At 39.6% G+C, this 26037-nt stretch overlaps 1 protein-coding gene across 1 annotated transcript in view; it reads left to right on the top strand.

Moving 5' to 3' along the window:
* The first annotated feature begins 228 nt into the window (after positions 1–228).
* rxfp2a (relaxin family peptide receptor 2a) overlaps positions 229–26037 on the top strand; it is a 66805-nt gene continuing 40996 nt past the window's right edge. The window contains exons 1-12 of the mRNA XM_056411312.1: positions 229–283; positions 6873–7016; positions 12930–13013; positions 13232–13337; positions 16684–16755; positions 18955–19026; positions 19434–19505; positions 20411–20482; positions 23765–23839; positions 23975–24046; positions 24569–24640; positions 25445–25519. Coding sequence (XP_056267287.1) covers positions 229–283; positions 6873–7016; positions 12930–13013; positions 13232–13337; positions 16684–16755; positions 18955–19026; positions 19434–19505; positions 20411–20482; positions 23765–23839; positions 23975–24046; positions 24569–24640; positions 25445–25519 — 971 coding nt within the window. The remainder of the gene's footprint in view (positions 284–6872; positions 7017–12929; positions 13014–13231; positions 13338–16683; positions 16756–18954; positions 19027–19433; positions 19506–20410; positions 20483–23764; positions 23840–23974; positions 24047–24568; positions 24641–25444; positions 25520–26037) is intronic.

Raw genomic sequence — 26037 nt, 5'->3', positions numbered from 1 at the left:
GGACCTGCAGCGTGGAGAGGTTTGCTGTGTGTGTTTTTGTGCTCCGCGTCGATCATTCTACGGATTCTTCACCCGATGACTTAGTCCGCCTCCTCGGTGGTTTTTAAATGTCCGACATGCTCTTCAAACAATTGGACTGACTCATCTGAACCTCTGGCTCATCGCTCTGAAGCTCTGAAGCTCTTCAGCCTCCGCGACGTGAGCGCAGGGAAACTTCTTCGGCTCAGGATGGACGTGCCGGTCATCATGTTGCTCCTCCACCTGACCCACACCGAGATTAGTGGTGAGGAGAAACAGAGGGATGAGAAGGTTACATGACTGTTATGTTATTGATTGCATTTTGTAACTGTTGCATCACTGAAGTCTTTGTCCTCTGGATATATATATATATATATATAGTTATATATATATTGTTAAATATATATATTGTTATATATATATTGTTAAATATATATATTGTTATATGTATATATATATATATATAGTTATATATATATTGTTATATATATATATATATATTGTTTTATATATATGTATATTGTTATATATATATATATATTGTTTTATATATATATTATATATTGTTATATATATATATATATTTACTGTTATATATATGTGATAAATATATATACACTGTCATATATATATATATATTGTTATATATTGCTATATATATTGTTATGTTGTTATATATATTGTTATATTTTTAAACATAGACATATATATATTGTTATATTGTTATATTTCCATCTCAAATTTGCTTTCATCACGAGCTGTTCAGGGAGCTTTTTGTAAATGACCATTGACATCCACAATTGAAGAGACAGTTGGATTCATATTCTTTCCACGGTGAACTGTGGGCTTGTGTTTGATAATAATATTTATTTCTCTTTTCTGAGCTGTAAACAGAGTTGCTGAGCTTCATAAGCAAGTTTATAGGTGAACATATTCAGGGAATTTGACATAAATTATACAAACACGTCTGTGTTCCCTAAACTGTCCCATCTCAATCCGTCCGATGTCAGAATTAAGAAGGATTTTACAGTGTGTGTGTGTGTGTGTGTGTGGGGGAAATATCAGGAAAATCAATATCCATGTTGCATTCATTCATCACACTCCCTCACCTCCCAGTCTGTGACTCATCTTCAGAGCTATGTCATGATGCACATGTGTGTGTGCAATGTACGAGCACACACACACACATGACGCTGCGGTTTGGTTCCAAACTGAGAACTCGCTTGTGATCGCTGTACAATGGGATGCAAAAAAAAAATTTGTATTTACAAATTATTTTAATTAATGTTTAATTTACCAATTGATATCCCCAGGTTTAATGCTTTGTAACACCACTTGCTAATTACGGTGAACTTTCAATAAAGTATACAAGGTTACTACAACAACAACAACAACAAAGTAAACTACAAAGAAATCACCTAAAGGGAAAATATCAAGAAACAGAAAAAAAATCCACCACAACAGACAACAGCTGTGAGGTGCAGTAGATCTTCGGTAACAGCCGCATCACAGGAAACAGCGGTGTCTCCCTACTGGATCTCATTACCTCCGTCCGGATTGACTCCATTTATTTCTGAGGGTAATTGATAATTTACTTTAAATTATTCTAAACGTCTCCATGAGGGCAGCGGAGCCTCAGAGTCAAGGAACGTTGCTTTTTGTTGAAGTTTTGGAGAAAATGGAAGCGAGGTAGACGTTCAGTCTTCAGCCATTCCCCCCCTTCACCTGGTCGGCTAACAGAAACGTGCTACTGATGATGTCAGTCACTTCAAGTATGTCCTCTCTTTAGGGAGAGCGGCGCACCAATGGGCACTTTGCATTATTTCACCTTTTGCAGAGATTCCAGAGGAGCGTCAGGATGCAGACAACCATCATGATTAGTTTGAGGTTCAACAATATTCAATAGAATTTGTGTATTTGTCCGGTTGGTCGCTAAATAGATACAGATGTGCTGAGCACCCAGATGTGGGGCATCATCTTCCAGACCAGAGGGCCACATAGCCTGGCATCATGTCCACCTCTTTCTTATCTCGGCTTTGGCCTCCCTGCCTCGTGGCGGTGTGTCCAACTGCGTATGCTTTTTCGTATATTCTATTGTCTCGGAGGAGCTTTGCATATTTCCTTCGGTTTAAGTTACAGATTATATTTGTTTACACATGAAATAACTACATAAAGAGAATAAGCCCACGCGTTAACGTTCAGCAGGCGGCAGAGGGTCATCGTCGTCATCAAGAGCAGAAACTAAAACGAATATTTCCCAATAGTTGCGGTTTTCTTTTGTGTGTTTTTTCACATTAGCAGAATTTTTTTTAAAGTCGTGCGTGTGCACAAGACAAATGAAAACCAGTTCTCACTTGGCAACTTTTAGATTTAATATAGAAATACAATTCAGCTTCTGTCTGTAATGCATATTTAAGAACCAGACTTAACAGGAAGCTTATTTTCTAAACTTGTAACAGTTTAGCTCCACGCCTTCCTTTTTGTAATAGTTGTTTTCCTCCTGTCACACCATCTCGTCAATCCAACTCCCCTCACCTGCCTCTGATCACTCCCTCGTTAGTCCCTCATTCCCTTCACCTGGTCCTCACACCCTTCTCACCTGCAGCCCATCCCCTCATTAGTCCCTCACTATTTAGCTCCCTCACTTCCTCTTGTCCTCTGCCAGATTGTCTTGTGTTTTCGTGCCAAGTTCTCCAGCGTTATTAGTGTATATTCCTGACCTGCCTGCCCTGACCTCTGATTCTCTGCCCCGCCCCTTTTTGGACTTGTTTGCTTCTTCGACTGATCTCCCGGTTTTGACCCAGCCTGTTTCCAACCAAAGACAGTAATCTTTGTTACTGCTGTCTGAGTCGTGCTATTGGGTCCACTCTAATCGCGTCGTGACAAAACTGTATTAAATTGAGCTCATCGATGTGTTTCACTGATAGCTCTGCACAACGCTTCCTTGTGTATCCAACTTTCCCACCAGAAAGACAAAAACACACAACATAATAATAAGAGACATCTATGCGTGCTGAGGGGAAACATATCACCAGAAGGGAATCGCTCCTAGTCCAGTTTTATTTTTTTCAGTCCGCTCGTATAGCGTCCGCCATTTTTCATTTCGGACCAACGGTGTTTGCCGAGGTTTATGTTGTTGAGATATTTTCTATTGTTTCAATCACTTCTCGTGTTCCTTCCCTTGAGTGATGGAGATTACTTTTTGTGCTTTTCTGTTCAGCACTGCAGCTCTTGTTGGCACAGCTCATAAACAAACATTACTTTATTACAGGGTATTGTGTTTGAAGTACAACATTGATGATGGAGGGCACACACTGACTCTGTCATCGTGTAGTTGAACGCTGGGGGAATGTCAGCCCTATTATTCACTGCAGATTATTATCCGCCCCTATACTCTATATTTCCATTAAAAAAATTAATCCTTCTTAACGGCCATAAAGGAGTTACAACTGCGGGCACTTCAGAAAATGAAGTTGCAAAGTATAGAGTCTGAAAATGTGTATTCATATTAACGGGGTTGTTAAATTCTACGAGTAAATCAATTATGACTCACTCTCGACTTCCATTTTTTTCTTTTTTCAGAAAGATAAACAGTATAAACACCCTCTCTACGGACGACAATAGCAACGCTAATTTGTTGATGTTTCAGAGGATGGAAACACTTATTAAATGATTAAATACCACTCGCGCGTCTCAGCGGAGCCTCGGTGTACTTCCTCTCCCCGGCGTGTCTGTTTCCACACACAACACGTCGTCTCTTTTTCGTGCTTCATCGTCCGGCGGGGTCATCTCAGGTCCGATCTCCACGCGTCTACATTTGAGTGTCCATAGGAAACGGATTTAAAAGGTCACGCTGTGATCACCGAGACAACCCCGACCGGCTTGTGTTTACACTCTCTGTGTCGGAACGTCGTCTCGCGAAGCGTTTTGATTTTAGATGTTGCCACTTATAAGGTAATGTCAGGAAATGTCAGGAGGACTCGGCGTTCGGGGGGGGAACATCGGCTGCCGTCATAACCGCTGCCCATTGGTCACTTCTATCTGAGACATGACAGATAGAACATTGCTTATCTTAATATTGTTATAATTTATTATTTTTGAGTGTTGATCAGATAAAACCACGATCCTTATTGCGAAGTCTGCATTGATACAGTTTAAAAATGGATGTCTCATTTTAATCTTGTTGTGCTACATGATATTTGGCAGGATAGTTTTTATATTTCTTGAATTTATGCATTTGTTCTCACGTGAGAGAGTAAAAACAAATGATGAATCAGAATATATTTGTTATTATTATTATTGGACTATTTTACCGTGTGCTCATCCCTTTTTAGTTCTGACTTATTTTTTATCAGATTTAGAATAGTATCGTCAAGTTGTTCCTATCAAATATTACCTGTGAAAATCTAGTTATTAGATATCAAATAAATCTAGTTATTAGAGACAAAAAAAATCTATTATACATCCCAGTGCATGTATTGTCTGTCATATTAAAGTTAAACTCATGATTTGACAACTTATACAAAACTCTGCTCTCACTGTACAATCGTTTAATTAAATAATTAAGATTAAATAAGTAATAACATAAATTCATTTCAGTCTTTCTAAACTTTCTGGGCTTTTTAATCCAAATTAAAGAACCATAACTGCATTTCTTTTGCACATTTCTGACAATTTTATAACCCTGGAACAGCGGTCCTGAAGCTTTTGTGCATAAGATACATACAACAAAATAAAATGATACGACCGGCATAAAAACAAAGTACATAAAAAAACACAAGTGGCCATTACGCTGAATTATCGCCACACTGGAGCCATGAACCCGTATTTTAAGTGCGGCTCCTGATATTGTCTTTTAAAAGCAGCTTTCCATTTCTTAGAAGTCCTTCTGAACACAACGTAGAATTTTCCAAAACAACTTCCAAGTATGACATCATTGTATCAATCTGTTGATTTTGAAATCATTTGTGTTGTGTGTCTTTCTGAGGCTGTTTCATTGGCCTTCGTAGACACCAGATGTTTTAGGTCCGTCTTATTGGCTTTTAGTAGGAAGGGAGAAATACTGCATGTGCAGTATGCAGATGCGGGTAGTGACTTTATTTGAGCTGCCGGCAGCAATGACAGATTTGCTTCTGGCATGTTGTTCAGGCCTGAGATATGACATGCTGCAGTAAAAGTCCCAAAAGTTTTTATGACAGCTCCGGAGTCTGGAGACTAACTCCTATTCCGGTCTTAAATAGCAAAGCTAAACTATATGATAGCTTATGAAATGAAACCTGAAATTAGAACACTCATTTACATGTTTAACCCTCCTATTACCTTTGGTGTCAATTTGACCCCATTCAATGTTTAACATCTCTAAAAAAATTATTGACATAATTTGTTTTATTCATATTTCATGACTTTTCCTAATTTATTGGGGACCACTGGGAAAACATAAAATTCACACGATGATATGTTTTCGATGTCCTGTACAATTTGACCCCAGGCTGTTTTTCACTGTGTAAAACATATAAGAAATATCAACTTTTTATTTATTTAAAGGGCTATTTAGGTAGTCAACAAACAAACATAAAGTACCTCACACTTAAACTTGGGAAACAATATTAATTCTAATCATTTTCTCTCGGTTTTAATTGCTGGGGTCAAATTGACCCCAGGGGTTGAAGATGTTAGTAAATTTGAAGGTAACAGGAAATGTAAATGTTCAGGTGGACACACGGATCCCTGAAATAAAAGCAAAGATTAACTCAACACACACGAAGCACATAATTTGCTTTTTAATTGTGTCCATTTTTAAATATGTTGTACGGCGACCTTGAGTGCATTGAAAGGCGCCTTATAAAATGAATGTATTATTATTATTATTATTATAGATATGTTGCTATAGGCTTTTAGAGGACGTTTTAGGATACACCGAGCGCCTCTCTCCTCTTCTCTCTCTCTACTTACGGATGAATTTACATCTCTCCATCACACATTACCAACTCTACTCCTCCCCGGAGTCTTTGTGACTTCACGTCTCAGAGGGTCCATCGGACCTGGCTGTGTCTGATGCCTCCTTGAAGGTTTCTTCCCTTTTTTCCCGGTGAAAGGGATTTTTCTTATTTCTTAGGAGTTTTTCCCTCATCTGATGTGAGGTCAAACGTCATGGATGTCGTATGTGTAGAGATTGTAAAGCCCGCTGAGGCAAATTCATAATTTGTGATATTTGGCTATACAAAATAAACTGAATTGAATGAAAATGCATAATGTGCAGCCACATTGACATTGTTGTTTCTTTGCATGCATCAAAATATGGGTCATGGGTTAAATGGTAAAAATGATGTCTTGGTTCAAGAAGGAAGAAGAAGGCACTTCAGTTGAACTTCTACAGCATCGAAGGGGTCTAGGTACACCAGACAAGTTGAACTGATCAAAGGAAACTTAGCGAGTCATCTCCCCATCAGTATGTGGGGCTTTTGAAATGTAAATGGTCATAAAGATACAACTTTAAATGCAACAAAGGCAGAGTCACTAACAGGTTCGATTGTATCACCCATAATATCTCCTCATGCCAACCGGGTTTAAAAAAAACGGCGTTTCAGTCTCTGAATTAATACTAAACACGGATATCTCCAAAGTGAAAGTTGCTGTGCGTCTACACATGACACAACAGCAGCAGGTTTATTATTAACTATTGGTCAAAAAAATCCTTCCACTACAACTGCTTTAACTTAGCAAAATATCATTAACATGTGATCGTTCATTTGGACTCTTCCCCTTGATATTCCCAACAGGAGAAAATGTATTTTGGACGACTGAAAGTTGACGATGCTTTTGAACTCACTCTCTTTCCCACGTGCGTCCCTCAGCGCTGCTGACCGGCCGGCTGGACGGAGGTGCTCGATGTCCCCTCGGCCAGTTCCCCTGTGGGAACATAAGCGAGTGTCTCCCCCAGGCTTTGCAGTGCAACGGGCAGAAGGACTGTCCGAACGGAGCCGACGAGCGGCGCTGTGGTAAGTGTTAGTTTAGTCGCAGCAGCAGCTTCATAGGACGCGAGTACCTCTTCACAGTATGGACACGTTCAATTTATTTACATCCACGTGAGTGAAAGACAAAATAGATTAACAAGTTCTTCTGGCAACGCTTTATTTTTTACAGTAAGAGAAATCATCGCAGGGCAAAGGATGAATTATAGATAATAATAAATAAATATGTGGCCTTGGATCATCTGATGAGATTACGTCCAGCGGATAGACGAGAGATCGGCAGGAAGTGAGAAGACCAGAAAAGATGTCCGCCATTGGTAGACAGTTGGTAATTTATTTTGCAAGTAACTAAAGTCTTCAAAACAGCTAAAATCTTAAATATAAAAGGTTAATAATTGAGGACGACATGCTTTTTTTATTAATCAAAAGGCATCAAGTCAGCTTGTGCTCACAACAGACCGTGTGGCAGCCAAGTGGAAAAGAAAAGCTCAGTTTCCCTTGGCTCAGAGTTTAATCGGAAAAGCCGATTAACTTTTTACCGAGGTTTGAAAGGGCAACATTAACCCCACGTTCATAATACAGCAAATACTTTCATTTTGGCATTTTATTATTAAAATATTTCAATAAATAGTGTGGGCCAGAGCATTAAAATTCACTTTGATGATACCACATTTTATAAGATAAATCAAGCAATACTTTTTTCCAAATACAACTATTTTCCCTTGCTATGGTTCAATGACATCAGACGACGGGCTTCCAGACCGATGGAGCCTCTTCATCCTCTCAAACGTTTAACTCGTTGAATAGGAAGTTATGTACGAGGAACACTAGTAGCTTGGGCAGCATCTTATATCTGTCCGCTGGCTTCATATTTAAGAAATATTGGGAATGATTTTTTTTTTTTTTAAGAATAATATCTCCTCAGACCAGGGGTCAGACCAGAGGTCACTCCTCGGGTCCGAACCAAGACGCTGTTGTACCTGGAACAACAACCGATAGATGATTGAGAATCACAACATTTGGACAGAGCGCTTCTATTTTAACCGGCGTAGCTTCTCTAACCTTTACAAAACTCGTTCAGCGGTCCAGAAAACCTAGAGACCAATTACACGCGTTGTCAATCATATCAGGCAATCAAATGTGTGCTCCGATTATAGCATCACAACTCCAGTGAGATGTACAAACACAGGAGAGTGTACGCAAGTCAGAGAAGTTTTTTCATACGGCTTTCCCCGAAAGGAAAAATGTGTATTGCAAAACCAGAGCCTTGAACCAATAAGGGACAAACTCATCCTTCTTAGTTAAACCAGTACGTCTCTTATGTTCGGAAGCCGTGACGATTAATAAAAGCAGCAATTTGAAGCACCACTACGAGACAAAGCACAAATCTTTAGAGCTAACGTAGCCACTCAAATCCAAAATAAATGCATATAAAACTAGAACGGGCACTCGGTAGAGCGCATACCTTCGCATATCACAAGATTGGGCATTGAATTATGAACATTTTGGCATTAGTTGCATGCCAATTGGATAAAAATTGACCGCACTATGGTAAAAAGAAGATGTTGACCTTTTCATGACCTTGACCTTTGACCCGATTGATCCCAAAATCTAATCAAATGGTCCCCGGATAATAACCAATCATCCCACCAAATTTCATGCGATTCGGTTTAATACTTTTTTAGTTATGCGAATAAAACGCATACAAATAAATAAATAAATACACGGCGATCAAAACATAACCTTCCGCATTTTCAATGCGAAGGTAATAAATCTCAGAGCCCAATGTGTTCATTCAACCGCTGTCCGACAATAACGTCAACGGAGAGCAGAATATAGCGGAAATGAAAGTTTTAATGACCCTGCATACACATTTTTCTTTTTATAAAGATAAGAAAAATATAATTGTGGTTTTCTTGGTTGACAACACGGCATCAGTGAACGATAAAGACTCGCCTATCGGGCCCTTCCACGGTTTGCATCATCTTCACAACCATTTTATTTCATCCTCATCCTGCTGAACAGTGCACAGACATTTTGGTGGGCAATTTAATTATTTCAAGAAAATATGGTTTGCTATATACACACACCGGAGGAAATTTCTTTTACTTACATTTTATTTCACACTATTTCACAGATCTATGAAATGAATAACCATGCAAATTCACAACGACTGTTCTCTACGGGCCTCATTTGGTTCTCCAAGACTCTCCTCTCCCATTTTCTCCTCTCCTCTATTTCCCTCTCCACACATCACACCCAGAGACTCGATCCTCCCTCTCCTTACAACGCTCGGTTTAAATCCACACAGTGTGAACATCACGCATATTGATTGACACAAAACGTGCACACACACTCCAGTGGCCCTCTCTCCAAGTGAAGGGGCGGCGTATTAAACACGGGATGCATATTTACTCGTTTCAGTTGCCCGACAGAGGAAACGCAGCCTGCCAGATTTCACTCTTTTTTCAATGACAATGCATTTCTAGATAACTGTTGGTTAAGATATAAAACGGCGTAACCTTCTGTAACGTTATCCACTTCCCACTCTAACATAATATAAATATATAACACGTTACATACTGTCAACAAGCTAAACTAATAGAAATATGGTCAAATGGACAAAATGCTTACTGCACATGAAACGTTAGGAATACAGAGTGTCAGGATCACACAGATTTCCATTCTTCCTGCTGATTCCTTCCATCTTATTCCCCGTATCCTCTTGTAACAGGAGCGTGTTACCTTCCTGAGTTTCTAGCCCCAGCACCAATGATGGAGCCCACCCAGGGTGTCGGTTTGAAATTATTTTATTGAGACCTGCGCACTCTGGCAGTCTCTTCCTCTTGCTCTCCTCTCACACCTCCATCCAGCTTAATATAGAGAAGAGACACAACACATCGGATCAGTTCCAGCTCAGGCCAATTCGGCCTCCTTCCAGCACACCTGTTCCCTGAGCCACTCGGCCAATCCCCTCCGCAGCTGAGCCTAACCACGCCCCCGCCACCACACCTTTGCTTTTGGGATTGTTTTCAACATTGGTACTGCATCCCACCACACAGCAGCTTTTAGGCCTTTGTTCTGTTGTTCGTCAGCAGATGAAATTGACAAGGAGTCACCTTGGAGTAACATCAAGTCAGGGGAGACCACATTGTTTTCTCTTTGTTGTGTCTAGATTGCGCTCCGTCTCTCGTACGCTCCGCCGGGCGATCAATTTGTATGTCTAGCCAAATAAGAACTCAAAGGCCGTTGTCGAGCATTATAAAACACTTTTAAATGAGAATTCATGCCATAGGCCGGATATCAAAACAAATAAAAAAAAATGTCGTTCAAAAAGGAGACTCATCCACTCAGAGGCCAAAAAGGCAGATGTGTGAGCACCACATGCGGTCTATCTGTACACAAGCCTCTTTATCAGAGTTCAGCTTGGAAGTATGAAAGTATGCACTTGTATCTGTGGAGTAGCCAATAATTAAGAATCGAATGCTTGTTTGATTTCTACAACACCTGCAAAAATCACGGGGAATTTCATGTATTTGAATGTTTTGGATAAAAGCCGGTTGCTCAGGTCGTGTCCCTCCCTGTCGTCTGTGGACTGGCAGTTCTCGTTTCAAAGCTGCACCTGTAAATGAGTTGTTTTTTATTCCCAGCTCCCTCCAGCGAGATGTGGGAGCTCTTAAATTTACGACACAGTAAAGTGAAAATATTTCCCCTTTGGAATATTTCAGTCCTTGCTTGCGGATCGGTATCAGATGATCAGTGGATAAAGAATGGCTGAAAGAAAGTCTGCGATTTAAACAGGGGAGCCATAGCTTCTTTACTGGCTGGATTGATTCGTCTCATAGAGTAGATCGTTGTCAATGTCAGACGGCAAAGGACGACCTTGAGTATAATATCGCTGGCCCTATAGTTGAGGAGGAGCGTGCTGCTCTACGACAGGCCGGCTAGTTCCTCAAGCTACAACCTTCGAAAAACAATTTGGCATCACTTCAACGGGCAGACTTACATTGTGCTTTAATGATTTTATATACAGGACTGTCTCAGAAAATTAGAATATTGTGATAAAGTTCTTTATTTTCTGTAATGCAATAAAAAAAACAAAAATGTCATGCATTCTGGATTCATTACAAATCAACTGAAATATTGCAAGCCTTTTATTCTTTTAATATTGCTGATTATGGCTTACAGCTTAAGAAAACTCAAATATCCTATCTCTAAATATTAGAATATCATGAAAAAGTATACTAGTAGGGTATTAAACAAATCACTTGAATCGTCTAATTAACTCGAAACACCTGGAAACACATTTTCAAATGTTTGATTTTGTTTTGCTGTTATAAATCTTTTTTTTTACTTGGTCTGAGGAAATATTCAAATTTTATGAGATAGGATTTTAGAGTTTTCTTAAGCTGTAAGCCATAATCAGCAATATTAAAAGAATAAAAGGCTTGCAATATTTCAGTTGATTTGTAATGAATCCAGAATGCATGACATTTTTGTTTTTTTAATTGCATTACAGAAAATAAAGAACTTTATCACAATATTCTAATTTTCTGAGACAGTCCTGTATATTGCATAGTGTGCACATGTTCAGGAGTCTCTGTCATTAGAGAATCAAACTCCCTCGTGAGGGAGCCCAGTAGATTTATGCCAAAGGGATAATATCTATCAAAACACACGTGTACTTGAGCTTCAATAGCAGCGCTTACAATTAAAATTATACATGTGACTTGCATAGTTGGTATTTAAACATTTAGATATGAACTACGACACAAAACATTTAGTCACAGGGGTTTGTCTTCTGTAAATGATTATAATGAGAGATGATTTATATTAGCAACTAAAAACATCACTCCATCACATCTGCTAATGAGCAGCAGTGACTCTTCAAATGTGTTTCTTATCGACGGTCACTGACAGCACCAGGGAGGCTGTGGATGTCAGCTGACTGACTGACTGTCAGCTGACTGACTGACTGTCAGCTGACTGACTGACTGTCAGCTGACTGACTGACTGTCAGCTGACTGGTGAGTTTGAGGCTCTGGCTTCCTGTCAGAGACGACATGCATGTTTGACAGCTCCAAACTGTTCTGATTTATTACTTTTATTATACAACATGGACGCAGCTTCATTGCGATATTTGAAGCAACTCGTGCAGTTTCAGTTCACGACACACACCCCGTCAGAGTGAGCTGAATTCTTGGCCTGTGGTGTTGCTGCTTGAGGTTTTCTCAACTAACAAACAAAGATTAATATTAATTAAAGCCTCCACACTTCAGACTACTGCTTTCTGTGGCCAAGAGCTATACACATCCGAGTCGTGACTCAGGAAAAATATACCAACTTTAAGGGTCGATAACAGCTCGAGATTTGTTAATCGGCTTCTTTTTAAAGCACCATGAATAACTAACTAATAACTAATAAAAAAGGCCCCCAAAAGTTATTTATCTGACAGATCAATGTTGCTGGTTAAGTCGCAGATTCCTATTTACTCCCAAAACATAACAAAACAGTATGTATGATTAAAATATGATTTATTATTTTTTATGAAACTATCCAGAATCACATTCAAATTAAAAAAGCCGACGTTATGTAAATGTTAGTATGTTAGTGTGAATAATAATAAAGAAACTTTTACTCTTCACTTGAAGTTAACGTTTGAATGCAGGACTTTTATTGTGCAACATAAGCTCTAGCCGGTACCGGTGCGATTACATATGCCAGTTGCTTCATCTGAAAACCATAAGTATAATACATCTGTTTTTGCAGTAGACAAACTAATAGCATCATGCAACAGATTATTACATTCAGAAACATTTATAATCAAACTAAGTGGTTGCGTGTCAATTTCCACATTACGTGCAACTGCCGTTAGATGTCGTGGTCGTTTCACATATTTATGTGTTTTATAGATAATTATTGTTTTGTCTGGCTTCGCAGGGGACAACATCGGATGGGCCGACTTATTTGGCCAAACACTCCAAGATGCCAATGATGTGGACCAGCACTTACTGAATGAGTGTTGTAAGTGTGTGTGTGTGTGTAGACAGGATGTGTGTAGGTGTAGTTTACTTTCAGCATGTGTGTACAGTATATTTGTGTGGTTAGACATTAATGAGATGAGGTGTTTAGCAAATGTGAGAATCCCCATTAATTTAATCAATGTTGTGATTCACATTCTGTAATAAGTTATAATTCATGAATATCTTTTTTTTAAAGTGTGTGTGTGTATGTGTGTGTAGTCTTACAGGAGTATCCAGAGGAGTGTGCTTGCTTAAAGACAGATGTGGAATGTGTGAAGGTCAACCTGCAGGATGTTCCACTCCTCTCTCCTAACGTTACCTTTCTGTAAGTGTTCACTGGTTGTAATTACTGTGTGTGTGTGTGTGTGCGCGCTTCTGTCTTTGCGACTACCATTTTCAGTCTTCACAGTCCTCATTTCTTAAAGGTTAGATAACACTATTTTCAGTTTGTTGTTCCTGTTCTGGCATTGATGGTCAGAACATTGAATCCTGGAAGACAGAGACATAAAATAAACACAAATCAAGTTGAAATCCTCAAGATCATAACTGTAAGTGGTTAAATATCAAATGTGCTAAACAGGCAAGGGGGGGGAAAGCACAAAACAATTGCCATGGTTGTTCTTAAAAGTATTTCCAAAGTTTTTTTTAACTTTCCTCCTGGATATATTTACATGCGTAGTCTTTTGACTATTTTCAACCGTCCTTTTTGACTGTTGGCTTCTGTTGCACGGCAGCTGGCTTCTCACGAGATCACAAGAGAAACACAAACAGAAAGACTGCTGTGCTTTGGCACCATCTCAGCTCTTTACATCTCTGCTCTTGTTGGTGTTCATCTGCTGAGTAGTAAAGAACATCAGACACTCTGCTGGTCAGTGTGTCCGCAGCTGCACTACTCAATGGACCCGATTGTGTGTCCTTGTCACGGGGTGAGGTTCAGGTGCAAAGAAAGACAGGCTGGACTCCAGGTTTGAGTGAAACAAAAAGACTTTACTCCAAGAACAGGTATAACATGAAAACCCTGGCTCGAAAGCGGCGACAAAAGAACTAGGAATCACCATTGAACGAAGACTGGGAATGAGCGATAAAACCAGAGACACTATGAGACGGCGATAAAGACAACAAACCGACAGGAGACAAGGGAAAAACCGGCACAATTTAGCGGGGAAAACACAGGTGTACGGCATGAGACAATCAGGGAGACAGAGGAGTGGCCGAGGGCAGGTGTAGGGAATTAACTAATCAAGGAGACATGAGTGGCTGAGGGCAGGTGAAGAGAATTAACCAATCAAGACAGAGGAGATGCAGAGAAGACATAGAGGAGACACAGGAGACACGTAACTGGGCGTTACAGTTCAGATAAACCAAGTTACAAAGTGCTTGTACACCTCATCTGTGGCAGAAAGTAGGAGGCCAGAAAGATATTTAGTACGTCCCAATACACAGTATTTCAAATGCCGTTTGACAGAAATAGCAAGGACGTTACTACACCCTGCACATCTTGTGCTAGCCAGCGTGCTTTTTCTGGCTGTTCTGACCCTCATTGTTCTGATATGAGCGAGAAGGTCAAAGTTCAAGGTGCAATGTTAGGACAGAAGAAGTATGTGGTTTGAAGATACGACCAGTGAGCCAGCACGGCTCTCCTAAATCTTTAACTCTCTAATATATAAATAAAAAATAAAATAAATAAAATAAAATAAATTAATTAAATAAATTAAAATTAAATATAATCTAATATATTTAGATGACATCAGTGCTTTTCAAGCCATGACAAGTCAAAAAGGTCTGCTGTGAAAAAGGTCTGGGATTGTTGTGTGTGACACATTTTTTCAGTTTTTATATTCTCATAAAGGAATGATTACATTTCTTGCCTCAGCCAGAAATCGCTTTTCCAAGGTCTAGTGTGTCCAGAATAAATTCCACGGATGCCCTTTAAGGCACTTTATGGCCTTTCTTCGATTAAAAAGAAAAAATGTAACTGTGAATCAGCCCATCACACACGCCTGGGCTCAGTTTGAGATCGTAGGAACCACCACCTGATTATCTGACATGAAACACAAGAGCTCCTTTGTCACGATGGCACACACAGAGATCAGATATTATGTATATGCCCATATCATATTTGCAGTTAGTTTATCACATGCAGTTTTTCTGGAGTGAATGTCAACATGGAGCACTTAACAAAAGTGTTGCAATCACTTTACAGATGTTCCACATCGAAATCAGATCCTGGTCTTGTCTCTCTGGAGAGGATTCGTCTCCTCTGACAGCCGGCGAGGCGTCACGCTTGAATTAGGAGAGGATCGATTCTTCAAAAGTCAGGATATCTTCGTCCATTCTGCGTTCAACAACTCCTTTAGATTCACAAGTCGCCGTTCCCCCAATAAGTCTTTAGTCGTGGGTTCATTGACTCTTATAAAGTTGTTATCTAAGTTATTGTTAGTGATTCTAAGTGTAAGCCTTTAGTTTTCTTCTATCTTATATATATGTTATGTCCAGCTGTAACTTTTATTTCCTTTGTTTTTTCTGGACTGTCTGACAGACAGCGACACAGACTGTGACTCATCTGCTGACAGTTGACAGCAGCTGTTGAAGCAGCTCTCTTCTCTTGTTGGATGGTCGGTGCCTTCTCTGATTCTTGATTGTCTTCAACTTTCTCTCAAAACACTTCATCTTCAAATTCAACACACACACTTCACAACAAAATTTACAAGACTTTATAGTTCTTAAAAGTGCGCTGTGTTGCCTGTTGATGTTGATGAAGGAACCTGCCTCTGTAATGTTGATGGATGGAGACATTATGATCATTACTAAATAAAAGCAAAAAACATCTGTTAAACATGTTGTGTCCCCATTTCTTCTTTCTTCTGGCTTTCCTGGTTTTTTTTGTTTAAAACACAAATCAAGTCTAAGTTTCTATTCTCTTGATTCTTTATCTCAATATTCTTTCTCTCAATTTTTCTTGTTAAATAAATTTTATTTAGTTTAGTTGTGAAAATTAGAAAAGAAGACATTAGCATCGCTTTAGATTAGATCATCAGGCCACACGACGAGTCTCTGAAGCCATTTTATCGACATTGATTTGTTTGTCCTCTTCTGTGCAAATGAAAGCCGCTTTAGATCCTATTACCAACATGATTTATTGTTGATCAAATGTTTTTTGTGTGTGGGTGGGTGCATAATTAAGGCATACGTATGTTATATGTTGGTAAAATAAGCTATTTTGCTGTTGATGGTGTGACCTGCTGTGGTGTAACAGGTTCAGTCTTATTAGGTATTCAAACAAAACATGTTTAATTGAATTCTTATGTCATGAATTTTTTCAGCTAAGACCTTTACTCCTCTTGAGTTGTCGAGCGCCAGCTGTGTGTGTGTGTAGTATATCCATGTATGCTCTGACATTTATATGTACCTGTTCTTGAACTAACCTTTTTAGATTCCATAACAATGAACCTTTTCAAACTTCTACACTAACAACCCTTTCATCGAGGTGCAAATGTGATGCCAACAAAACGGCAGCAGTAATGTTTTTATGCGCCTGTTTATTGCTCATACTGCTTCGTACGCGTCGTCCTTTCTTTACCTGCTTGTCTCTGTCTGAGTGTTTCTGTACCCGGTTTCTGCGAAGCAGCTGCTGTGTGTTTCTAACTGCCCTTTCATGGCTTCTGTTACAGGTCGCTGAGGAGCAATGAGATCCGAGTGTTGACGGATTTTGTTTTCTCACAATACTCTTCCCTCGAGAGACTGTGAGTAATGTTCACACAATGGCTACTTTGAGTTGTTTACTCATTATGTATCAGTGGAAACATAGTATATTCACGTCATTCAAGGACACATGCGGTTTCTGATGAGACACGCATCCTGATTATTTGCCCTTTGTTCAATTTCTTTCCTATTAAGATATTTTACGGTATTTTTTTTCATTTTTCCAACCCCAAATTGGTATTATCCTTAGACTTGTTTAAATGTTCAGGTGTAGAAATGGATCACTTTAACCTGCTGACAATTCACTTTAATCACTACCTTGAATATATACTTTGTATTCCTCTGTACATTTAATATTGTTATTGTATTTTGTTTATTAATGCTCTAATGTGCACCCGCTGCTGTGATCCTGCAATTTCCCCATTGTGGGACTAATAAAGGATTATCTAATCTAATCTAATCCCTGAACTCAAAGCAAAAATTTACTAAAAACACAGGAAAATTTATCATATGCTGCCACATTGACATTGTTGTCTCTTGAATACGACAATCATAATTAAAAAATAAATAGTATTAGAATGCATTGATAATATTACATGAGAAAAGGTCTTAGTATATAGAGTACGGCTGTTACTGAGGCAACTATGGGACAGATACTGGCGTCTCCAAGTTTTATTTACTGGTCACTCAAATAATATTTTAAGATTTGACTCCATAAATGCACATTGTGATGATAACTGTATGAGAGCCACATGATCTCTTCAATAATGCAGGTTTGATTATTACCTCTGAAGCGTCTCTGGGGCCATTTATACCTTTTGTGAGTTGCATCAAGTTACTTTTAAAAACACATGAAGATGGGCCTCATACATCTTTATGACTTTTACTGAAGTGCAGGCCAACTCCAAAACTAGACCCTCACCCACACTCACATCAAGACATTTAACGTAATCGTTCATTACCAGAGCTACAAACCAAAGCCTCAGATATGAAGTTGGGTTAATACCTCTGGCAAAAAACAGAAACATATTGCAAAAGGATTTCCATATTATCCTGAACATGGCTTCAGGTGCCAATCTGTTTGCTGCACATTAACTTCACCCACACAACTTTACCAGAGTAAAATCACAGACTGTGACTTCACACTACAAATAATTATCCTTTGTATCGTGGTGTCATATGGCTAACACAGTATCAAACTATAATCAGTTTAAGACGTTGGTAGTCAGTGAAGAACTAAAAGTCTCATTGGGAATTTGGAATGGTGTCCTATTGAAAAGGTGCAATAATGGATGAAAGACATCTTATGTTTTTATCCCCATTAAACTGAATACGATCAGATTAAATGTTCCATAAAATGTAATTGTTTGTTCCCCGGCTCCGCTATTCCATGTCCATGTGTCCGGGACACCACAAATTGCTCCCTTAGTTGTACCTGTGGTGTGTGAATGGGGGTGAATGGTTAGATAGAGTCCTGATGGTCAGGTGGCACATGCATGGTAGCTCCTCCCATCAGTGTATAAATGGTTGTGAATGGGTTAATGAGGACAGCATTGAAGCGCTTTGAGTGGTCAGAAGACGAAAAAAGTGCTTTATAAGTACAGAACATTTACCATTCACCATTCTGCAGAATCTAACTGGTAGGGAACACACACCCTCACAAACACTTTCACTGTCTTTTAAACCGAATCGCATGAAATTTGGTGAGATGATTGGTTATTATCCGGGGACCATTTGATTAGATTTTGGGATCGATTGGGTCAAAGGTCAAGGTCATGGAAAGGTCAATATCTTCTTTTTACCATAGCACGCTCAATTTTTATCCAATTGGCATGCAACTAATGCCAACATGTTCATAATTCAATGCCCAATCTTGTGATTTGCAAAGGTATGCGCTCTACCGAGTGCCCGTTCTAGTTATTGTGTGTTTTGAGCGAAATAATTTTCATCTGAGCAAATGATTGCTCCCTGCATGTGACTGTCCTCAGCGTTAATGTGGAGAATATGCTGATGAGGATTTTATCCCCTGTGATTCTTACTGAAGTGTAAAAGGGGAAATGGAGGATAGTGCAGCAGATGATAATGATGATTTCACTCGAGCTAAACACTTTTGCATTCTAGCCAGGTCAATAGCGTTTGTTTGTTTGTGTGTTTGTTTGTGTGGATGGTGTTTACATGCACGAGAGAGATCAACAGTCAGAGTCGTAGAGTTTCTGATGATTTTTTGTCTGCTCTCCCAGGTTTCTTCAGAACAACAGCCTGCAGTTCATATCCAAACGTGCTTTCAGCGGCCTGCTCAGCTTAAAGAGGTTGTAAGTACCCGGCTCACTTCATTAGTGACACTAATCTGACCAGAAAACAGAGATTTCAAGGAGGTGTTACAGGTTTAATGTTATAATCAATAACTGTGTATTTGGGAGGGAAATATTGTTATCAATTTATCACCTGGTTAATATGTTTCCACTATATTAGTCATCTAGTCTATAAACTTCCGTTTGCTATGATTGATGTCAAAGACAAGCAGCACATCCTCACATTTAAAAAAAAACTGAAACAGGAGAATACTAGCTTTTATTATTTTTGTTAAAGCTATTTTTATAAATCTTTTAAAAGAAAGTAGTTTTTAGTTTTTTTTAAAGCTTGTATTGCTTGAAATATATTATATTTGAGTCAGAGAAACTACATTTGAAGATCACCCCCTCGTTCTCTGCTTCCTCAGGTTTCTCAGTGAGAACTTGATATCTTCTCTCAGTCCTGGTGTGTTCAGGGATCTCCATCGGTTAGAGTGGCTGTGAGTAAACACACATACACACACACACACACACGAGGAAGTCATTGTGATATATACGCCGCTGGTTAAATGTTAATGTTGATGAAGGGACACTGTAATATGCAATATATCTATATATATATATATATATATATATACAAACACACTGTGGTCATTAAGTGCCTGTATGCGGTAGTCGTGCTCTGTTTCATGTTGCCTGGTTTTGTTATGGTCTGTATATTTAACCACACATGGGTATTCTTGTCGGCATCTGGAATTTCTTTTCAGATTTTGCAACCCAGTGCTTGAAACCATCTGGGTAGCATTATGGAGCGCTGGGAGGGTATACGTTTTGGGGTGGGGAGAGTTGTTTTTATTTGTGCCCATGAAGTTCATAAGTTGTTCACAGCTGTGTGTTTTATTTTCCCTGTGAATACAAAGTTCAGTCACCATGAGACAAAAAGATGGATTTCTGCTAATCCAATTATTTCAAGAGCTTCAATGAGCTGTATTTGACATTCTGAACAATAATAAAGCATCATACAACTATTTGCATGATGCTGCACGTTCCTGCACATTCCTGCACGTTCCTGCACGTTCCTCCATGTTCCTGCATGTTCCTCCATGTTCCTCCATGTTCCTGCATGTTCCTCCATGTTCCTCCATGTTCCTCCATGTTCCTCCATGTTCCTGCACGTTCCTGCATGTTCCTCCATGTTCCTGCATGTTCGTTTTGAAGTTCAAGTCCTATATTGATGCCACTTCCATGTCTATATGCTAACTGTTAAACTAGAGCCTGCACCTGTACATACAGACATGAGTGTGGTATCTTGTCTAGTTCTTGGTAAGAAGGCAATAAGTGTGTTTCACCATAATGTGGAGTTATTCTTTTGACAACAATAAATAACAATGTTTCTTTGTGCCAGGGTGTTGGATCATAACCCGCTCAGCAACTTGTCCCAGGACACCTTCATCGGGCTCAAGTCTCTCGTGTACCTGTGAGTTGCATGATTTTCTCTTTAAAATGTGTCTCAGATTTGAAATGCATTGGATATCTGTTGGCCATATACAGTACAGGTGATTATGTACAGTATATAAAACCAGCGCCTACTCGTTGAAAATAATTGCTAAGCTGAAGAACTCACAATGGGAACTTATTTAATATATATATTTTTATTTTTTATTTTTTTATAGCGCTTCTCAAGTAACCCAAAGTCGCTTTACAGAGTCCAGAGTCCAGTAGTCATACACACACACAGTCATCCCGGTGGTGGTGAGCTACATCAGTAGCCACAGCTGCCCTGGGGCAGACTGACGGAATATAGAGAATACTATAAAAGACAGCCATGTCGGCAAACCCACTGGTCTGGAGATCAAGAGCTTTCCTTCTTGACAAATGTCTGCTTTGTTATACACACCTCATGTCATGCTCAGTTTTGTCTTTGACTTATGAAGGTGGTTAAGAATTAAGGGGTTCAGTAGAGTCTGACATGTCAACGTGTCAAACACTCCCGGCAATTTAAATGCAAGAAAAAAAGGGAAGAAACCTTCAGGAGAGCAACAGAGGAGGAAGTGCTAAAGGTGATAGGAAAGGAAGCAATGAAGCATCTTTCCTTATCATTTAGAGCAGTGGTTCTCATATGGGGGTACTCGTACCCCTGGGGGTACTTGAAGGCCCTCTAGGGGGTACGTGAGATTTGTTTTAAACATATTCAAAATGAGCATCTATTAAAAAAGCATTTGAAAATAGTTATTTCATAAATATTCAATACAATATAAATGTAAGTTCAGAAAACTGAGTTGTATATATAATGTATTATATGCAAAATGCTGCAAATTATATATATTTTTACACCCAAAATGCTTTGCACTGGTTAGGGGGTACTTGGCTGAAAAAAAATATTTCACAAGGGGTACATAACTCAAAAAAGTTTGAGAAACATTTAGAGGATTCAACCATCTCTTTACATGTCTCAATACTTCTGGGTAATTCACTCTGTGAGGAACCTTCCAAAGCAAAACAAAGACTATTTGACAAAGTCTGAGGCCATCCAAACCTACTCTGTCCCTGTCTTTAACTTTTAATCTCTTAGCTCTCTCATCATTGTCGCAAACTCCCTCCTGACTTGGCTCGAGTCATCAGTTGCTATTGTTCTTTTCACAATAGCGAGATTGCGGTATTGTTACCTCAGTCTTTGTTTCCTGAAGGAATCCCTTGATGCTGTCCTCTGCTTCACACCTGTCAACCCAACGTTTATCTTTCCACTTGACTCAGTATCTCTCTGTTTGCTTTTCTGTCCCCAACAGGTAACTATTTCAAGAAATGTCCTTTTGATGTTTCAGGTTGAAGGATATAAAAGCCTTTTTCAGAAATTCACTCTGTCTGTTCCTTCAAAGGATGGTTACTCTTCCTCAGAAGTAAGCGTATGTCTCTCATTTGGTTCCTCCATGAAACTGGGGAGTCTCTTATCCGGCTCTGCTTCATCTCTCCCAACGTCTGTCTGAAGTGTTGCCATCGAAATATCAACGACAGCTTTTAATCTGAAAACTGACTTTACTGTGAAGTACAACAAGGCTCTTCTGGTCGGTGTTTCTTCCAGTCGATGCTCACAAACTGCAACATGCTATGATGACATAGTGAATTCCTCTCCAATGAATCGCCACCTCAAAGTGGTGGAGGGCTGTGTGGGCCTCAGTGACCCATGGGAGCTGTGTTGTTAGCTCCATTAGCTCCCCTGGTAGTGACCACACACACATCCGCAAGAAAAGAGTTTAGCTCCTTTCCCGTAGAAGGGAAACCAAGGCCTGCTGGGGCCAGTCCTGGGAGGGAAGCTGGTCTTTGACACATGGGGAAAAGTCTACATGGAGCTGCCGCCCGATGGGCCGCCCACTTTAGGGATGCACATTGGGTTAAGGTGCAGTGTGGGGGACAGAGGGAAAACGTTCTCATTGGGAAAATTGAGAGAAATTGTTCCTTCTGTACAGATGATATCTGTTGCTTCTGTCCATCCCGGAGAGGGATCCTCCTCTGATGCGCTCCTGAAGGGTTCTTCCCTTTTTTCCCTGTGAAAGTCTTTTTTTGCTATTTCTTGGGTGTTTTTCCTGATCCGATGTGAGGTCAAAGGTCAGGGATGTCGTATGTGTACAGATTGTAAAAACCGCTGAGGCAAATTCGTAATTTGTGATATCGGGCTACAAAAAAAATAAAATCAATTGAATGGTGGACGATATTTGAATGTAGTTACTTCTGATGTCGCAAAAGCCCAAGTGTGGGAGGATGCACAATTGCTGGTTGGCTTTAAGGAAGTTCTAGCAAACCGCTGACAACAAAGGGAAAGCAGAGCTCGACTCAGGCTGTGTTCATCCAGGGAGAACTCGATTGCATACTGAAACTGTCGAGCGGAGGGAAAAAGCACTTTGAGGACATCCAGAACCTAGCCAACACGTTCTCCCAGAGGAGTTTGCAAAGTTGAAGACTCAGGGGGTGGGGGTGGGGGGGACGGGACTCATCCGTAACCCTGCAGAGTTAGTCAAAAGCTCCCCGGCAACAAGGTGCCCGAGGTGGAGAGGATTCATACTGCGATGCTGAAGGAACTGCCTCAAGCAAAAGGGGTACAAGTACCTCGGGGTCTTGTTCATGAGTAAAGAAGAGCATGAGGTGAACAGGGGGCTTGGTGATGCGGGCGTTTTTACCAGATCTCTGTGGTGAAGAGGCAGCTGAGCCGAAAGGCACAACTTCGATTTACCAGCCCGTCTTTGTTCTGACTCTCACTTGTGCTTCAGGGTATTGACCGAACGCATAAGATTGTGGATACAAGCAGTCAAAATGAGCTCCCTTCTTATGCTGCGTTCAAACCGAGAGCGTTGCGAGTAGATCAAGTCAATGTACGGACGCGAATGGTTGCGTTTGACTCAAATTTCCATTGGAGGTGAAATGAGCAAAAGCGAAAAATTTGCCTCATTCGCCTCAAGTTGAAATATTTCATCTTTGGAATATCCGCAATGCTCTTGGTGTGAACACAGCATACGGGTGGCTGGGATCAGCATCATTATGCACGACTCATGAGTTGCCCTGTTTTTGCAGGACAACGGTCCAATATCAGTGATTTGTTTTTTAATTTTTTGCACCGGCAGTAGACATCGGTGCAAGATGTTCATTCAGTGAGGCCAACCACACGGACCTTTTGTTTACAGCGTGGCATCGGCTCCTCTCTCTAAACGGTGCAGCGTGTGAATTGAATCTGTTATTGGCAATAACATGTATTTCTCCTCATCATCAGATCCATGGTGGGCACCGCGCTGCAGCAGCTTCCACACCTAGGCTTCTGTCGACACATGCCTGCTCTGGACTGGCTGTGAGTCTGCTGTGTGCATGTGTGTGTGTGTGTGTGTGTGTGTATGCGTATGTGTGTGAGATTCAGTAGTTATCTGAGCTCTAAATTCTTGGCCAGACAGTTTTACTTTCTCCATTTTTTTTGTCCTGCTATCAGGGATCTTGAGGGAAATCAGATTCAAATTCTCAACTACTCCATCTTGAAGAACTGCAGCAACCTTGAAGTTCTGTGAGTATCCCACTTCGATGTGTCATGTAAGAAAAGGGAATGAAACACAATTCCCTTTCAGGAGCGGAGAGTCATCCATCTTTATTTAGGGAGAGGATCGTATGTGTGTTACTCTCAATAGGAGTGATAATAATCAAGTCAAGCTAATTGTATTTGAACTGTGAAATCTTATTTTCAGTTAGTTTTACTACCCCCCCCCCCCCACTCTCTCTCTCTCTCTCTCTTAATAAGAAACGCTCTGCCTCAGAATGAGAATTAAATATGCAATGCGTCAATCCAGTTTAACTTTGTTGTTGTTAGTTTGACCCTACATAACAATATTCAATGCAGTGAATCTGCCTCATTGACACGCCCTTGAGCAAGGCATTTATCTGCCTGGCTGTGTAAGTTTCATAAACAATGCAGAAACTCCTGTTTTTTGTTCCGGCTGAGCTGAGTCAGCATTGAATGTTGATGGATGGTGCATTGAGATTGAAAAAGCACTTTGCACACGGTTCCTAACAGCAGCTCGGTCTTCTTCAGATTACTGATGGACAACCGGATCAGAAATATTCCCGAAAACACGTTCCAGTCTCTGTGGAAACTGGCTGAACTGTGAGCCAATTTGTTTGTATCTTTATTATTCTGTTTACATAATTATTTCAGTTTGTATCAGATGGCAGTAAGTCGGTCAGTTTAAGCATTTGTTGGGTTTCAGTGGAAATTTAAATGTTGTTTTGAGAATCTTTGCTCAAATTTAATACATTTCCCATTAGCTGATCTTGTTTATCATCACAAAGGAACAATCTGGCTATTTATTTAAAATGACATTTTGAATAAAATATTTTAAAAGTTAGGATTCCGAGTCTGGAACCATAACGATTAATTAACCATAATAGGATAAATATGCCGTCACATAATTGATAACATGCAAACCCAATACAGGGTTTGGATTTAAAAAGCACCTTAAAATACATTTTCAATTCATCTAAATAGTAAATAAGAAATAGATTAGCAATCAAGCGATAATTCACGTAAAGGTCTTTAATACTGGGTACTGGTGTTATCTTATAATTAAGGTAATGAATGGAGATTCAATCAAAGTTGTGTGAGAAATAATGCAGTTTTATTCTGCTGAGATTTATTCTCGAGATGTTTTGATTAATTCTTCCAAATTACAGTGTCGTAAAAGAAATGCTGAAATTATTCATCAATCAATTTCATCCTCTGCTATAGTAGTTATTAAAAAAGAATTTAAACTTTGGTTAATCTCCTATTATCTACGCTTTGATCAATACTTTCCACATCTAATGTTTGCAAATTAATGTACAAAAAAATCAAATATAAGTACATCTGCATGTTTCTTATTTTCAAGGAATTTCCATCTTCTTTGTTATTTTGCTGTCTCAATGTATCTAGGAATCTGTCCAGCAACAGGATACGGAAGTTGCCAAAAAACACCTTTAGGAGCCTCTCCAAGTCCCTCCTTAAACTGTGAGTCACTGAAAGGTGTGCGTGATCATGTGAGGATTATCGTATATTAAGTGTAAAAACACTTAATAGCAACATCTCTCGATTTTAAGTCGGATTCAGAGAACACCTTTTCATCTTACTGTCCATACCTCCCACAGGTAAGAACCTCAAACGATATATGTTAGTATCGGGGAACAAATAAATTTGTATTCTTGTGGACGACTTTGTCAGACATGTTATTGTGTTGTTTTATGTCTGGGATGAAATGATGAGGAAGTATCATATGTGTCCCATTTCATGGTCAGAACCAGGTTGGTATACTGAGTGAGCCAAACCTACACACTCGATAAACAATGTCACAAAAAGGTCTAATTTAAGGCAAAGATGGAAAGTAACTCAGAATAAAAAGCATAGTTACTACCAAGGTCAAAGTAGATTTGACATGTTTCAGTGCAGGACCTTCACTTGAGAGTAGTTACAGTGTGGTATTGTAACTTTTGCCTCAGGATCTGAATGCTGCTTGAAATATGAGAAGCCAT

This window comes from Pseudoliparis swirei, chromosome 3 (genome assembly GCF_029220125.1).
Source record: "Pseudoliparis swirei isolate HS2019 ecotype Mariana Trench chromosome 3, NWPU_hadal_v1, whole genome shotgun sequence".
NCBI classification, from domain to species: Eukaryota; Metazoa; Chordata; class Actinopteri; order Perciformes; family Liparidae; genus Pseudoliparis; species Pseudoliparis swirei.
This window is presented reverse-complemented; position numbering and strand designations above follow the sequence as displayed.